General features: G+C 38.9%; 1 protein-coding gene across 1 annotated transcript; it reads left to right on the top strand.

The window, feature by feature from the left end:
- Positions 1-5,823: 5,823 nt before the first annotated feature.
- Positions 5,824-6,841, top strand: LOC110302144 (olfactory receptor 149). The gene has a single exon (XM_021172941.1). The coding sequence runs from the start codon at positions 5,873-5,875 to the stop codon at positions 6,806-6,808; it is 936 nt and encodes a 311-aa protein (XP_021028600.1). The 5' UTR covers positions 5,824-5,872; the 3' UTR covers positions 6,809-6,841.
- Positions 6,842-18,296: the final 11,455 nt, after the last annotated feature.

The following is an 18,296-nucleotide window of genomic DNA, read 5'->3' as shown; positions in this document are numbered from 1 at the left end:
CTCTTCTGTCCCACAGTTCTGACTCTTGTTTCTCTCCTCCCACCCCCAAAGGCTCTTGCATCCCCATGCTTGTGCAAGCTGCCAATAGTCTACAGAAATTACTTGTGAATCCTGTTGACTTTGGCTTCTGAGATGTCACCATGCATGAATCCAGAACCTTTCCTGGTTACCACCATGTCACTCACTTCTAGGCTGAAATAGATTTTGAGTTTTATTATTATATTTTCATTTTTTTGTCATAACAATTAAGAACACACCCACAACCTTCTTAATCTAATTCCAAGTACTTTTTTGGATCTGATCTTCTGTTCTTATCATTTCTTCTGTGAGAAGTTACCATGGACTCCCAATGTGTTTTCTTCAGTGCAACTATTATTTTGTTCCTATACAGAGTGGCACTTGCAGTTTTCCAGGAAAACTACAATAGAATAGGTAGAATGGAATCTAAAGTAAGCCTGTAGCAACGATCCTGTGCAATGCCTGAATTAATGATATGCATTATCATTATTCACTTATGTTAATTCTTGCATGATTTCAGCATCATAGAAGTAAGCATTATGCTTACAGAAGCAGGAATTGGATGAAAGTTGAAAAGTAACATAAATATAACAAAGAGGGAGATAAAAGCCATACATTTCCCATTTCAGAATTACTATGGGTATCTTGAATAGATTCAGTTTATACTTTTGGCTACACTATATATCTTTATTTCTATTTCCTAAATGCCTTGATTAAATCAGTGCTAGATGATAGTGTTTCCTTTTTTTTTCAATTTTTAATTAGATATTTTCTTCATTTACATTTCAAATGCTATTCTGAAAGTTCCCTATACCCTCCCCCCGCCCTGCTCCCCTACCTACCCACTCCCACTTCTTGGCCCTGGTGTTCCCCTGTACTGGGGCATATAAATTTTGCAAGACCAAGGGGCCTGTCTTCTCAATGATGGCTGACTAGGCCATCTTCTGCTACATATGCAGCTAGAGACATGAGTTATGGGGGTACTAGTTAGTTTGTATTGTTGTTCCACCAATGATAGTGTTTCTTAATCACTAAACAACTTGTGAGGTGGCTGCAAGTCCTCAGATAAACTTTATGGTATAAGGTTTCTAGCCAGGCTCAACTCAAGTGTTAGAGAATAGTTAGGATCAAAAGGCACCTAATGGTGGGACACCGTTGAAGATGAACTCATGATATAAGCATTGAATTGTTTTCTTCTGTGCAAATAATCTTCCAGGAACATATTTCCCACTTTGGAACATCTCTTTTCAATAAAACCATCACTACAGTTTTATGATTTAATTATGAAAAGAGGTGACACACTAATTGCTCCCTCAGAGCTATCTCTGAACTCCAGGCAGGCCCTAAGAGGATATTCAAAACACTTTACACTAGTGATCCAGGGAGGAAGTGTTCTGGCCTTGATTCCACAAGTCCCACAAGACATGATTCCTTATAACTGAACATGACAGCTCCTTGGGCTAACTAGAAACACACAGGTTTCGTCATAGAAAGGAAATGTCAATTCTAGTTATTGCACTTAGAAAAGCTGGGGTCATGTTTCTAGGTGGATGGTATGAGTATTTGGACTACTGCCAGGGTCTACCAGCCTCTGCTCCTCACAAACTTACAGGTAATACACATGGAACTTCCTGATCTTTAGGTGATGCATTTTCCTGAAATCAATTGGAAAAGCTAATGAGCCTACAGAATCACAGAACACCATGGCATCTGAGCATAGAAACTCTGGGGCTCTTTGCTTATCCATTGTGGAGGGGTCACTTGAATTGGAGGTGTTCAGGTATGGATAGCATTTGTAAAACGCATGGCCTCTTAGCCCTCTCTTCAGAATGCTACTGCATCTCATGTTACAATATAAATTTCTTTAGTGGAGTATGTTGATCCATGCTAACCTGGCCTCTTTCTTTAAAGACTTTCTTTGTGGCAGCTCTAGCAACAGCCTGTCTAGAATACGAAGATGCTAACATGACAGAGTGTGTGAGGCAGAGAAGTATATGTTGTGTGAGTTATAAAATGAAATGAAATTATAATTAAAATATAAAATTAAGATCAAAATCAAGGACTGGGGGGATGTCTTAATTGGTGAAGGTGCTTGCCTCATCACCTGAGTCTGTTCCCTAGAACCAACACAGTGGTAAGAGAGAGAGAACTGATGGCCACAAATTGTTCTCTGACCACCACAGGCACCATGACATGTGCATATACACATAAACACACACACACAATTTAAATATAAATAGACTGAAGTCTCTATCACTTTTGTGTAAAGCTGCAGCAAGATCCTTTTCTGAAGGACTTTATTTCCTAGCATTAAAAGAGGCTACCTCGGGAAACAGAGACAAAGAACAGATCTTTGTTTCCCTGGGGAATAGCACACAGATATGCTATCTGTACTGGCTAGTTTTGTGTCAACTTGACACAAGCTGGAGTTATCACAGAGAAAGGAGCTTCAGTTGTGGAAATGTCTCCATGAGAACCAGCTGTAAGGCATTTTCTCAATTAGTGATTAAGGGCAAAAGGTCCCTTGTGGGTGGGACCATCTCTGGGCTGTTAGTCTTGGGTTCTATGAGAGAAGGCTGAGCAAGCCTGGGGAAGCAAGCCAGTAAAGAACATCCCTCCATGGCCTCTGCATCAGCTCCTGCTTCCTGACTTGATTGAGTTCCAGTCCTCACATCCTTTGGTGATCAACAGCAATGTGGAAAGTGTAAGCTGAATAAATCCTTTACTGCCCACCTGCTTCTTGGTCATGACGTTTGTGCAGGAATAGAAACCCTGACTAAGATGATATCTAACACCAAAATGCTCAGCTCCGAAAACACATCAAAGTAATAATACCGAGACTAAGTAGGTTGTATTTAGAATATATATGTGTATGCATATACATGTGCATATATAACAGCAATGAAAATATGCTGTGAATATGAATTAAAGCAAGGGGGTATATGGGGGGATTTGGAGAGAGAAACGGGAAGGGGGAAATGTAATTATAAGCTCAAAAAAGAAAAGAAATAAACAAGTTTTTGCCAACAGCCTATGACACTGGCTACCAAGTTTGACTTTTAGATTGAATCAAGTCAGAAAAATATCCAGTGCATACTGTTAAATTCCCCTCTCTTGGATAGCAATTCAATAATTCCATTCTCAAATGGATAAGGGTTTGGGCATGGTGGTACCTGTCTCAGCATTTGAGAGACAGGAGCAGAATGGTTTCTGTGAGTCTGAGACAAGCCTCATTTATGCAGTGAACTCAAGGCCAGCCTGGGCTGCATAGTGAGATCCTGCTTCAAAACAATATAGATAAGAACAAAATTGTTTATGTATGTAATATAGAAGGACAGAAAAGCCAGTGAGTATTATCTTCAAGATTTCTCCACCCTTCTCTAAAGATAATAAATAACATTGTATGGACATCTGAGTCAAGAATCCAGTGCACTAGAGTATTATAATAGAATTTCAAAATTTTTGGTTACACGGTGATTTTAGCCATGAAACCACATGAATAATTCAGGTGAGTTGACATTTAAATGAAATCTATAAGACCCAGATATATTGTATCTGAAACACAATAGCTGTACAAAATAATTGGTTTAATAAATTAGTAATATGAATGTCTTGGGATTCTCTATTTATGATTTATGTATATTAGATAGATCTATACTGGTCTTTTAAATTTGAATTTGTTAACACCATTTAATTGTTAGCTATCTGACATTTTGTTTAGCATTGCTTAGTTTTTTCTTGAAAGAAAAAGACACAAGTTGGTAAAAATGTAATGTTTGCAAATATGCATAGGAAACCAGTATTAAAAAAAAAAAAGACACTTCAGAACTAAATTGTATCACACCCAGGGCATAGAATCCTCCTTGTAAGTTCTTGCTCTCAGTGACAAAAGAAAATAGAGGTGGACATGAAGGAGAATTTTAGGATCATTCATTTTAGTTTGAGAGATAATGTGTCTTAATGTTTAGGACAAGGAGTCAAAGAGGAGTAATAAAATGTTCCACTTCTGGGAACACTAAATTGAAAAGAAACATAATAAAAAGACAAGACGAGGAACCCAAAAGAGTAAGAATGGGTGCTCTCAGCCTTTTTTCTTCATCATGATGATGACAACGATGATGATAATAATGATGATGATGATGATAATTTATAGGAAGCAGAAAATTATCTTTTTTCCCATGGTGGCATGGACCTTGGTCAGGAAAGCAGTATTCATCCTTTTGCAGATGCTGAGAGAAATATTTAAATTTAATATTCCTTAGTTTAAGTTTCTAGCCATATTTGAGTTATTGTCTGTGGTCCAAAACTCAGGAAATATTTGTTATTGAGGAATGACTGTATTTGAGGCTGTCATTTTATCCTTTAGTTCTGTTATCCTTGAATGGGGAAGGAATAGCTCGTTACATTTTCTGCCATCAGTTTATTCTTTAAGTTTGTGGCCAGTGTACAGACACTGCAATAGTCTCATCTTTTTAATGATGAAATAAATTGTATGCAACATAAAGGTATTTAATGCAGGAAAATGAGTTACAAGTAGCTAGGGGATTTTTATTTGTTGTGTTTGAAATCCCTTTCCTTTTGAGCTTTGTAGCTCTCAACTCTTTGAAGGAGATCAATAATGAATATCTGAAAGCAAGTTATTTAGTGGTAGTGTTTGAGGGATATATACATATATATATATATATATATATATATATATATATATATATATATATATATGTGTGTGTATGTATGTTTTCCTTTTGAGCTTTGTAGCTCTCAACTCTTTGAAGGAGATCAATAATGAATATCTGAAAGCAAGTTATTTAGTGGTAGTGTTTGAGGGATATATACATATATATATATATATATATATATATATATATATATATTCCATATCAAATTCTCAGGTATGTCACATTTTTTGTTATTATTTGGGTTTGTGCTGAACTTTTTTTAATATAAGAGAGATCATACCTCAGAGGAGGACCCTCTTACCTGGTCTATACATGGGAGGTACATATTCTCAGTATTTGTAAAGGGAGTTTCTGACTATCAGCCATGAGACTTTTGAAGGTTGCTATATATACAGTGTTACTGACAATTGATAATGCCAATACTTTCAGAGGCAGTTGGTTTATAGATAGTCACATGTGCGAAAGAACGCTTGAGAATAACGGCAAAAGGAAGGTCTCCCTTTTTTCTTTGCTAGCATTTCTAGAAGTTGTAGCCTCATAAAGATAAGGAAGACCTTACTTTAGAGTTTATTAACAATTTTGCCAGGTACTTTCAAGCAGTTTATAAACATATGTCAATGTTCATTTTTGTTGACATTGCTGTTGGTAAACTAAGTATGCTGCTTTTCATTTTGCAGGTAACTACAAAACACATTGGATGAATTATCTTAATTAGTCTAGATAAGAAGAACCAAATTTGGGACTCCTGTCAAATGTCATGATTTCTCACACAATATTTTTCTATTGTCTTGCTGAGGGTAATGAATAGTGACAGCAGGTTACTTAAACATATCACCAAGGTTCAACACACATATGTTCTCAGAATATAAACTCGAGAAAAGCACTGTCTAATTTGAGAATACTTGGCCATGTCTCTTAACCTCTGTCTTTGGTGTAAAAGACAAGACGATCATTTATATTCATGAATCAACCCTTCTAAAAACTGTGTAGATTGACTCTCCAATATGAATTTACAGTAACGGATACTTATGTGGAGATACTGTTTTGCTTATCAGAAGAACGCAATGTTTTGCTTCTCAAAGCATACTCAATGCTCTCAGTAGAAAAAAAATCTTAATAGATATTGAGGACAAGATTGCTGCCTTTTAATCTTTGCAAGTTCAAACATTCTTAAAGCTATGAAGAACCTTTCAGTAGTGACTCAGTTTATCCTACTGGGCATCCCACACACAGAGGGTCTGGAGACCATGCTCTTTGTCCTGTTTTTGTCTTTCTACATCTTCACTCTCGTGGGGAACTTGCTCATACTCCTTGCAATTGTCTCCTCCAGTCGGCTTCACACTCCCATGTACTTCTTCCTGTGCCAGCTGTCAGTGTGTGACATATTTTTCCCGTCTGTGAGTTCTCCCAAGATGCTGTTCTACCTCTCAGGAAATACTCCAGCCATCTCCTATGCAGGTTGTGTGTCCCAGCTCTTCTTCTACCACTTCCTGGGTGGTACTGAGTGTTTCCTGTACACAGTGATGGCTTATGACCGTTTTGTTGCCATATGTCACCCTCTACGCTACTCAGTCATAATGAGTCATAGAGTTTGTACCTTCCTGGCCATGGGGACAGCAGTTTTCGGCTGTATTCATTCCACATTTCTAACTACTCTCACCTTCCAGTTGCCCTACTGTGGCCCCAAAGATGTGAACTATTACTTCTGTGATATTCCTGTGGTGATGAAGCTGGCTTGTGCAGACACATCGACCCTGGAGATGGTAGGGTTCATCAGTGTGGGTCTCATGCCCCTCAGTTGCTTCTTCTTCATCCTCACCTCCTACAGCTGTATAGTTCGGTCCATCCTACAGATCCGCTCCACTGAGGGTCGGCATAGAGCCTTCTCTACCTGCAGTGCACATTTTACTGCCATTTTGCTCTTTTACATGCCAGTGATTTTCATTTATCTAAGGCCAACACCAAGTCCTTGGTTAGATGCAACTGTTCAGATTCTGAACAATCTGGTCACCCCTATGCTAAATCCATTAATTTACAGTCTTAGGAATAAGGAGGTGAAATCATCACTGTGGACTGTCCTACATCCTCTGTGCTTCCTTCCCAAGCATTTGTAAAGAACGATCAGTAGTGAATTCTTAGGTACCCTTCAGTGCTAATGTAATAGGCTCATTGACTACTCTAAACTACTTTGTATTTAAGAACACTCATATTATTACAACTCAAATGTACAATATTATAGACTAAGATGCAAAGATTTGACATCTAGAGAGCAAGTGTTAGATGGAGCCTCCAGGTCCAGTTGTCTGACTCAGACTGACCTGTACTCACATGCATAAACCACAGAATGTGAGAATGGAGCAGTCTTCCTGTATGCAAAACAATGTGGCCCTGCTACTTGTCCACCATTCTTTTCATTCTACTTTCTGCTCATTTCTTTGTATGATGGTTGGACCAGTAGCTTCTGAGTCCTTATTTTCAATGTTCTATTTTGTGCCTCTTCCCATGTTTATTCTCCTTAGTGTTTTATCATCTTGGCTGAAATAATATTCTCATAAAATATCTGCACTAACTAATGTATCAATTTATTCACCTAAGGGAAATTGAAGTTTGAGAGATGTGATCTTTATTTTTCAAATACTATCCTGTTACATTGAAACACAACAATATTACATAAAGAACGGGGCCTGAGTGGAGGGTTAGGCAACGTAGTGGCAGAATCCTGGATTCAATGGCAGTAATTCTAGATACTGTACAGCATCACATTCACTTTTTCCTTTTCAGCTTATACCTACTTGGACACAGATATTGACTTAGGTTTATCTTCCAGCACTTTTTAGTTTTGTTCTCAGCAGAAATAAACTACAAATGAGAAGTTAGCATGAAATTTTGAAAACTGAACTTATTAGCCATTTGATTATGTGCTGTGAAGCTCTTCCTAACAACAGTAGAGAAAAGAGAAAAACACTGAGAAGACAGTGACAGGAGACAAAAGAACACAGAGAGACTCAGTTTTCTTCTGCATGCTCCTGTTGGAATCAGAGAATAGTAATGGAACCTATCAGAATAATCCAGCAACGTTATCTCTGCTTGAAGACCTTAAAACTGAGTTGATAAGAGCTTCTGGGTAGTAAATAAAATGCTGTTTTCAAATAAACAAGAGCCTAAAGGAATTTCTGGAATTCTTATATTATTTAATGTTTCATCCATATCTAACCACGCTTAATCCTCTCAGAGTCCATATTTTCCTTGATCCAGTATCTAGTCTGTAGTTGCTGAGACAATCACACCAATCTATTAGAATGGTGGCCTGTTCATTTTATGACAGGTCAGACACATGTCATTTGATGAGTGACTCTGGGCTTAACAAGAGAATGAAAAGATGAAACAAGAAAAAAATTTGATGACTGTGGGACCTATTGGAAAAACAAGCAGTTAAGGCAATGACTAGAGCAGGCCTGAACTAATGCAGTGGCCAAGGATGAAAGAAAATAAACAGCATATAGTAGATTTATTTCTGGTCCCAAGAAAACATCTCACACAAAAGGTATTAATGAATGAAGGTACTGTGTTTATATGTTCACTTGTAGGTAAAACATGGCTGAGAAGTATGTTCCAGGGAGATGTAACATACAACCAGGGTTATGGATAGTAAGAGACAACATTTTGGGCTGGTATCACCAAAGTGTTTGTCATTTAGGAAGGAATGTTTTGCCATGAATATAAAATTCATTACAACTTCTCTTGGCAGTGTTCATATTCATCACAGTTCATTCTTCTTGGGCCAGAGGGTGTGGGTTGTAAAAAAATGATTCATGTCTATATCCTTAAACGAATTAGCCCCTCTCAGGTGGTATGAGGGAAGCTGAATAGCCCCCTCCTCATCTCAGCTGGTATGAGGGAAGCTGAAAGCTTTAATTTCTTCAGATAGACTACAGCTCTTCCGTAGAGGAGGAACTCAGAAGGCTAGGCTGAACCAGGGGATATGGTGGCCAAAGTTAGTTTGATAGTGAGATTAATTTATGAATTCTACGCTTTGTAAGAAAGAAAAATACTGCATTAAAAAATATTTTCCAGTCTAACAAGGTACATTCAGGAGTGCTTTGTCCAGATGCTAAGATCAAATAAAAACTCACATCCTTGGACAAAATACCATAGCACTGAATATTAAAGCAGACATTCATAGATCATTGTTGATTGAGATGAGCTGCAAGAACAATATTTCCTGAGACACTAGCTTCCAGCATTATACAAATGACTTCCAGCTCCTGATCACATGAACATTGCAAAGTCATTAAAAACTCTTCTGTTCAGTGAAGCAGTTTCTGTAGTCTGCCTTAGCACTCTCCAGTCATGCTCCACACCCCTCCCTAACCAATACCATGATCATTAGAGACAAATCCATATGAAGACAACACCTCCTCAATGGGAAAGAATTAGTGTTACTAGCCTGAGGAACTCCAGACAAACCAAATGATGAAACAACAACAACAACAAAAAACCTATGTTTTCCTTATTTCTTGGAAATACTTCTTAAAGTTCTCCAACTATAGCAAGAAAACAAATCAACAATATAGAAATTATACCATGAGTTCTAAATTTCATTTTTACTTATTACCTTACAATTAAAGTAATCCTAGTTGTGAAGGGGCAAAATTGATTTTCTCTTTCATATATGGTTAATCTTACTTAAATATACAAACACACATGTATACATATACATTCATATTCAGTGTATCTAATTATTTATTTCAATGTTAATATACACATATAACATAATTTGAATGTTACACTCACTAATTTATTCATTTGAAAAACCTTTATCAGACAATTATTAAGTTGTTTGGCTATGCACTTTACTACAGTGAGTAAAACAAACTTGATCCATTTCCACTGCATAGAAAAGAGAACTTTTAACAGCAAAAATGAATGTTTGGTACCAACAACATTCAGACCTTGCCAGATATGGTGACATTTGGAGTTCTTCATCAATACCAACCAGTTACTTGATACTACTACATTCTATTTTCCTCTCCTGAAAGTCCCCACTCATAGCCTCTTACTAATTTCCTAACATACATCATGCATCCCTGAAGAATAGACTCAAGAATAACATGCATAGCTGAGAGAAAACATGAGACGTTCTTCTTTCTTTGTTTGGATGACCTCATACAGAATGATTATTTCCAGCTCTTTCGATTAGTTGTGAAATTTATAAATTTTTAACATCTGAATTATATTTCATTGCATAAATATACTATAATTTATTATCCATTTTCCATCCAATTATGGAAAACTAGGTTGTTTCCAGTTCTTGCTATGGTGAATATGCCAGCAATGAAAATGGATGAGCAAGTGTCTCTGTAGTAGGATTCAGAGTCTTTTAGGTGTGCTCCCAAGAATGCTGTAGTTGGATCATGTGATAGATATGTTTGTAGATTTTGAAAAACCTCCACATTAGTTTCAATAGTGACTCACCTCATAATTAATAACAAAAAACAATTAAAGTCTCTTAGCTACCCCAAATAGTAATAACATACATTTGCAACTGTGACATTGAAAGTCACAGTACAGAGGGGATCTTGATTAGTTTTTAGCATTTTAAATATATACATGAGAAAACTGTAGTGTTCCTCAATAAATTTACCGCCGAGAATTCAGAACACTAAAATATCAGACCTTAGAGCTAGGTATTCTGGATTTTGACACTTGACACAGCATAGAAATCTTGGAAGAGGGAATCTTAGTTAAGAAATATCTTTATAAGACTGGTCTAGAGGGAAGTCTGCTATTGTCTAGATTAATGAGGGATGTGTGAGGGCCCAGCCCATTGTAGGGAGCATCATCCTTAGGTAAGTGATTCTGGGTTGTTGCTTTACTCCAAGGCTACTAGCTTTTAATTAATTTACTATAAGTATATGAAATCATTAGTTTAAATTTTAAACAATTATTTATTCACTTTACATCCCAATGTCAGCCCCTTCACCCAGTACCCCTTTGCAAAGATCTTTTCCCCATTCCTCCCACCCCTGCTCCTTTGATAAGGCAGAGATCCCTTCTGGGTATTACCTACCTCCCCTACCCCACTCAAACCCCAACTCCTGGCACATGAAGTCAGTGTAGGAGTAGGCACATCCTCTCCTGCTGAGGGCAGACAAGGCAGTCCAGTTAGGAGGAAAGGATCCACAGGTAGGAAGCAGATTCAGGAACAGACCCCACTCCAGTTATTGGGAAACCTACATGAAAACCAAGTTACATGTCTTCTACATATGTGCAGGGGGCCTAGGTTCAGCCCAAGCTTGCTCTTTGGTTTGTAGTTCACTCTCTGAGAGCCCCAAAGGTGTAGATTAGTTGACTCTATTTGTCTTTCTGTAGAGTTCCTGTCCTCTTCATGTCCCTCAATCCTTCCCCCAACTCTTCTACAAGCCTCCCCAATCTCTAGCTAATGTTTAGCTATTGGTCTCTGCACCCATTTCCATTAACTGTTGAATGGATTCTCTCAGAGGACAGTCGTGCTAGATTCCTGCCTGAAAGCATAACAATATTATTAATAGTATTAGGGACTGATTCTTGACCACACAATGGGTCTCAATTTGTGCCAGTCATTGGTTGGCTATTCCTTTTTTCTCTGCTCTATCTTTGTCCCTGTACGTCTTATAGGCAGGATACATTTTGGGTTGAAGGTTTTGTGGGTGGGTTGCCGTGCTTATCCCTCCACTGGGACTCTTGCTTGACTACAGGAAGTAGGTACTTCAAGATCCATATCCCCCACTGCTAGGACTTTCAGCTAGAGTCCAACTAGTAGGTACCTTGGGATCTCATCCCAACACCAATTCCAGGTCTTTGGCACATCCTAGAGGTTGAACCCACCCAACGGCTGATGTCTGTTCTCTCTCCCCTTATTTCCCTACACCTGAAACCCTCCACCCAACTCTCCTCTCCTACCCAGTTCCCTCCATCCATCCACCTCCACAAACTATTTTATTTCCCTTTCTGATAAAGATTCAACCAATCTCCCTTGGGCCTTCTTTGTTATTTGGGCTATTTAGTTCTATAGATTGTAGCTTGGTTTTGCTGTAATTTTTTTTTTTTTTGGCTAATACACACTTATAAGTGAGTACATATCATGCCTATCTCTTTTGGTCTGGGTTACCTCACTCAGGATAATATTTTCCAGTTCCTTCCATTTGTCTGCAAAATTCATGATGTCCTTCTTTTTAATAACTGAGTAGTATGTCATTGTGTAAATGAACCACATTTTCTTTATGCATTCTTCAGTTGAAGGACATCTAGATTGTTTGCAGTCTCTGGCTATTACAAACAAAACTACTATGAACATAGTTGAACAAATGTCCTCCTGGGATGGTGGAACATCTTTTGGATATATGCCCAGAAGTCCAATAGTTGGGTTATGAGGTAGAACTATCCAGTTTTCTGAGAAACTGCCAAATTGATTTCTAGAGTGGTTGTACAAGTTTTCACTCCTACCAGCAATGTAGGAGTTTTCTGCTTGTTCCACATCATCCTCAGCATGTGATGTCCCCTGAGTATTTTATTTTAGCCATTCCAATGGGTGTAAGGTGGAGTCTCAGAGTCCTTTTGATATGTATTTATCTGATGACTAAGGGTGTTGAAACATTTTTTCGACTGATTCTCTATCATGGTATATTTGGTTGATATCCCCAGGATGCCTACCTTCTCTGAAGGGAAAAGAAGGATGATTGGATATGGGGGGATGGGGAAGGTATGAGAGGAAGGAAGGAATGAGAACCTACAGGTTGCAAGATATGAGAGGAGTAAAAATATAAAAGCCAGACTTTAAAGAACATACCTGTGAAATAACAGATAAATGGATAATGAAAACATGGTACACTTATACAATGGAATATCACTCAACTATTAAAAACAAATAAAAATCTAAAATCAAGTAATTTTCCAGTAAATGGATGGCACTACAAAAAAAAATCATACTTATTGAGGAAACTGTGATCCAAAGGGAAAATTATATGGATTCTTTTATATATGAAGAGTAGCCTTTTAGCTTTTGGTAGCCTTGCTACAATCCATATACCCATTAAATTTAGGTAAAAGCTAAGGAACTAGGGAGGCGAGAAGTATCTCTTAAGGAATGAGAAATAGAATATATAGTTATGTAGCTATAAGAAGGAAAATGAAATGGAAGATTAAACAGTGGGAAAGAGTTGAGTAAAGAATGGAGTATGATGAGGGCAAACTAAAAATGAGTGCCATCTGAGTGGTCATATGGAAACCTACTACAATAAAAGCTTCATAATATATAGACGTTTGTGAAAGAAATAATGGAGGAGACCTAGCTCCAACAACTTATTTTTCACCACCAAGTAACCCCCTCCCAGGGCATGGAGTGAGTTATATCTAATTTAGTTTTGGTTAAAGCGGCCCCATGGAAATCCTGAAACAACTCAGATTATTGCCAATATTACTTATTGATCTCCACGAGCTGATAATAAGACTACTGCTGAAGGCAACACCTCCACATTTCATTGAACATGGAGAGGTCCTGCTGTTGCCTAACTTCATAGTTACTGACTAGTGTTCATGGTATTGGAAGGTACTCTGCTTGTACTTGGAAGAGAAAGGTTGCAAATCTAGTTACAAACCTATCGTGGGGTAACCAACTACTATCTGACCAAATTTAAGAATCACTCTCTGAAGGCCGGGCATGGTGATGAATGCCTTTAATCACAGAACCTGGGAGGCAGAGGCAGGCAGATATCTGAGTTAGAGGCCAGCCTGGTCTACAAACTCAGTTCCAGGACAGCCAGAGCTATACAGAGAAACCCTGTCTCAAAAAACAAACAAAACAAAACAAAGAATCACTCTCTGAGATGAAACCCACACCTGAGACTGCTCTGGTGATAAAGTTTCTGAGACTGGATGGAACGTGGACCTAGGGGAAAATCAAAGTGTTAAAGAAATGTAGCAACATTCTTTTATATAGATCAATGTCTTGCTCAGCCATTGTTGTAGAAGTTTCTACTGGCAGGAGATGGAAATTAATACAATGACTGGACAACGTACAGAAGGTGAGAGACCTTGCAATGTTTAGTTCTTGGTATCTCTCCATCAAATCACTTCCTTTGGGGGGCTCAAGGAGTTAGGTAGAAGATGAGGCAGAAAGATAGTAAGAGCCAGTGGGGATAGATGACACCGAGAAAACTGCCTTCATCTGAAGGACAGATGAACTTACAGAAGCAGTGGCAGCATACCCAGGTTCCTTCACAAAAGGAACACAATGGTATTTTTGGAGACATTTTTGTTATGAAAAAATGGTCTTTTGGTTATATATTATGGTTTCTGATTTTGTGATTTTAATGTTTTATTTTTTGTGTCTGCATGTGTGTCTCTCTGAAAGTCTATATGTTTACACAGTTTTTCAAACTTCTCTTCTTTGTTGAGCTTGCTTTTTCCTGGGTTATTATTTATTTGCCCATTTTATTCTAAGGAAAGAGAAAGAAAGTATGAAGTTGGATGGCTGAGGAGGTCAGGGAGGATCTGAGAGGATTGGAAGGGAAACTGCCATCAAAATATATTATATGAATTTTTTTCAACAAACAAGACTTGAGTTTAATTTACCACTTTTCACATTTGAATAATTCAGCACACTTGTTCTTCACTGTTAGCATTTCCTCTAGGCTCTACCCAACAGTTACCTAGCCAGCCAAGAGCCTGGCTCCTGTGTAAAAGAACTGTTCTGGGTTCTCTCTCTCTCTCTCTCTCTCTCTCTCTCTCTCTCTCTCTCTCTCTCTCTCTCTCTCTCTCCCTCCCTCCCAATGTTTTTCCTCTCTCTCCACATGTTCTGGCCAGCCTCTTCCCTTTCTCTTTCTTGTCTTTCTGTCCTTCACTGTTTCCTTTCTTTCTTTGCCTCTACTCCCTTCCTAGACACGTTTACCATGTCCCAAATAACTTCATTTCATACTAGACCTGTCATTTGGCTGATACCTTAGTGGGAGTGAGCCACACCTGAGCATGGGCACTCGAAGATGCTAAGATGGGAAAAGAGGGCTGTGGTGGTTTGAACAGGAATAACTCCCCCTCTCCCTCATAGGCTCACATATTTGAATGCTTGGACATTGAGGAGTGGTACTATTTGACAGGATTCAGGAGGTGTGCCCCTGTTGGAGTAGGTGTGACTTTGCTGGAAGAAGTGTGCCACTGGGGATGGTCTTTGGGGTTTCCGGTGCTCAAGTTAGGCTTGGTGTCTTTATTTTCTTGCTGCCTGGAAATCCAGATGTAGTTTCTTAGCTTCTTTCCAGCATTATGTCTGCCCAAGTTCTGTCATGCTTCTTGACCTACTGGTAATGAGCTAAATCTCTGAAACTGTAAGCCAGTTTCACTTAAATGCTTTTCTTTATGTAAGTAGCTGTGTGTGGTCATGGTGCCTTTTCACAGAAGCAGGGCAATGACTAACACAAGGGCCAGTCAAACAGATTCCCTCAAGAATAGCAGGTAAGTCTTCAGAGTCCAGGTACTGCCTAAAGGCAGCTTATATTGGCCAAGAAATCAAAGGCAGCTTTGCTTAACGAGAGACCACCCTGTTCCAGTGGTATATAAAGTTGTAAATCTTATATTGTAGACAAAGAATCTGGGCTGTTACCAGAAAATATAGGGCCTGATCAAATCTCATCTGCTACCTGTTACCCCAAATATATTACACTCTAGAAAAAGAGAACTGCAAGACAGATGAGTTTAGAAGAGTCTGCTTGGAGTGGTTCTAGTGCACTCTCTGTGACAATTATGACTGAGAAAATATACTTGCTAAGTATATCGCTTAAAAATGTGTAAACATTATGATCTTAGATCCATGAACATCCTTATCATTCTTTTAATTTGTCATATTTTCATCTTAGTTCAATTTCACATGTCATGCATATAGATGATATGGAGACATAAAGTGTGAAGGTCTATAATTATCTGCAGAAACAAATGGTTATGTTGGGACTAAGGCACCGCTTCTCTCTGCATCAAACAAAGATAAAATGGTAGAAAACATGGAGATATCAACATGCCTATCTATCTTTAGTAACCATCCATAATATGTCATTATCCTGTCAAGTACCCTCCTCCTCCCCTCTTCATCCTCTGAGTTGTTCTTTTACTTCCTATTGTTTCTTCTGAAACTCTTGATACATACTAGACAACCCGATTTATCTTACTTTCACTACAATACACACACACACACACACACACACACACACTCACACTCACACTCACACACACACACACATACAATGTCTTAGTTGATTTTGAGTCCAGCCACGTTGACATCATACTCTTACTGTCAGAAATATGTTTTTTCTTTCTTCATGTTCTTTTTACCATTTGCTATTCTTTCCTTTTTTTGCTTTTTCATTTATTCTTCTCTCACACTATATATACAAACCACAAATTTTTTCCTTCTACTCCTCCAAGACCATCTACACCTCCCCTGCCCCCCATCCCCATACACTGTTCATCTGCTTCCCTTAAGAAAAGAGAATTCTTCTTAGGGATAGTAACCACGGATGGTATAACAAGTTATAATTAGATTAGACACAACTGCTGGGCAAGATAACACTATAGGAGGAATAGGGTCCTAAACACAGGATAAAGAGTCTGTGATATCCCACTCCCACTGTTAGGTGTCCCACAAAAGCTAACGACAATAATACATATGCAGAGGACCTAGCATAGACCCATGAATGTCTATGATTGCTGCTTCAGTTGCTGTAAGCTCCTATGAACCTACAAACTAATTCTATGGGCCATGTCCTGGTATACTTGACCTGTCTGGTGCTGTAGCAATGCATTAGTTACTGCTTTGGCTGCTTTGGCTCCTCGCAGGTTGCATGTGCTGCAACCACCCAAGAGCTCTCTGGATTCAGGAATGAAAGACACAGGAGCCAGCTAATTTTGATATACCTTGATTAGCTCAATGGGTGGGTACTTCTAAACCTCCCTACAGTATTCCTGGGTTAACATCATTTAATATATATATTTCATATCTACTACCCCAGACCCAATTGAGGGAGTGGCCTCTTTTCTTGCTCTCAATTCCTTGCCAGAGCAATATAAATGTCCCATCTCCATCTCTCTGCCCAGCCGTTTTCTGTTCAGCAATTCTTTATTACCAATCAAAGCCAGCTGGGAGCAGAGACCCTCAGCTTCTGGAAGTGTGGCTTTTGGGAGCCAAATTGAGCTAAGATAAAGTATTAGAATCAATTTCAGTCGTTTTTTTTGGGGGGGGTATTTTATAGAAATTTATTTTTAATAGAAATTTCTTTTTTGTTCCTTTAATGGATATTTTATTTATTTATATTTCAAATGTTATCCCCTTTCCCGGTTTTCCCCGGAAACCTCCTATCCCAGCTCCCCTTCCCCTGCTTCTATGATGGTGCTACTCCATCCACCAACAAACTATTGCCTCAATGCCATGGGATTCCCCCACACTGGGACATCAAGACTTAACAGTTCCAAGAATCTCTCCTCCCATTGATGCCCAACAAGGCCATCCTCTGCTACATATGTGGCTGGAGTCATGTGTACTCTTTTGTTGGTGGTTTAGTTCCTTGGAGCTCTGGGAGGTCTGGTTGGCTAATATTTTTGTTCCTCCTATGGAATTGCAAACCCCTTCAGCTCTTTCAGTCCTTTTTCTAACTCCCCCATTGGGGACCCAGTGCTCAGTCCAATGGTTGGCTGTGAGCATTCGCCTCTGTATTTTGTCAGGTTCTGGCAGAGCCTCTCCAGTGACAGCTCTATCAGGCTCCTATCAGCAAGCACTTCTTGGTATCTGCAATTGTGTCTGGGTTTGGTGTATGTATATGGCATGGATCCCCGGGTGGGGGAGTCTCTGGACGGCCTTTCATCCATTCTCTGCTCCACACTTTGTCTCTGTTGTTCCTCTCATCACAGCACCTACAATTTTTCTTCCTCATCTTTCTTGGGGTTCTCTGAGCTCCAAGGTGTAGTACTTATTGGAGGTTTTCAAATTTGGCTCTTTCTCTGCCTAATGTTTGGCTGTGGGTCTATACATCTGCTCCCATCAGCTGCCAGAGGAACCTTTTCTGTTGACAGGCTAGGCACTATCTATCTATCTATCTATCTATCTATCTATCTATCTATCTATCTATCTATCTATCTACTGGATATCATTAGGAACAATTGATTTTTGTCTATTCTGGGTCTCTGGTCTATCCAGCCCTAGTTCCTCGTCATTCAGGCAGTATTGGTCATGGGTTCCCTCTCCTGACATGGACCTCACATTAGAGCAGTCATTGACTTGCTACTTGCACAAATTCTGCACCTCCATTGCTCCAGAAAACTGTGCTTGTAAGGCATGCTACACACTTGCTTTCCAAGAAGCACTACTATCCTGTTTCATACTAATTATGGGTAGCCTACCTCTGGAACTCAGCCTGTTTCTCATCTTGCTATGCATCTTCTCTTTGCTTTTAATAAACTCTAAAGTACTTACTGATACCTCGGAATTCCTTCCTTCCCCTTCCTTCCTTCCTTCCTTCCTTCCTTCCTTCCTTCCTTCCTTCCTTCCTTCCTTTCTTTCTTTCTTTCTTTCTTTCTTTCTTTCTT

The sequence above is a fragment of the Mus caroli genome, chromosome 9, assembly GCF_900094665.2.
Source record: "Mus caroli chromosome 9, CAROLI_EIJ_v1.1, whole genome shotgun sequence".
NCBI lineage: Eukaryota > Metazoa > Chordata > Mammalia > Rodentia > Muridae > Mus > Mus caroli.
The sequence above is the reverse complement of the archived record's forward strand: the minus strand, read 5'-3'. Positions and strand labels throughout refer to the sequence as shown.

What these genes read in the sequence shown, in the direction of transcription:
- LOC110302144 (XM_021172941.1), top strand. Translation starts at nt 5,873, where the DNA reads ATGAAGAACCTTTCAGTAGTGACTCAGTTTATCCTACTGGGCATCCCA.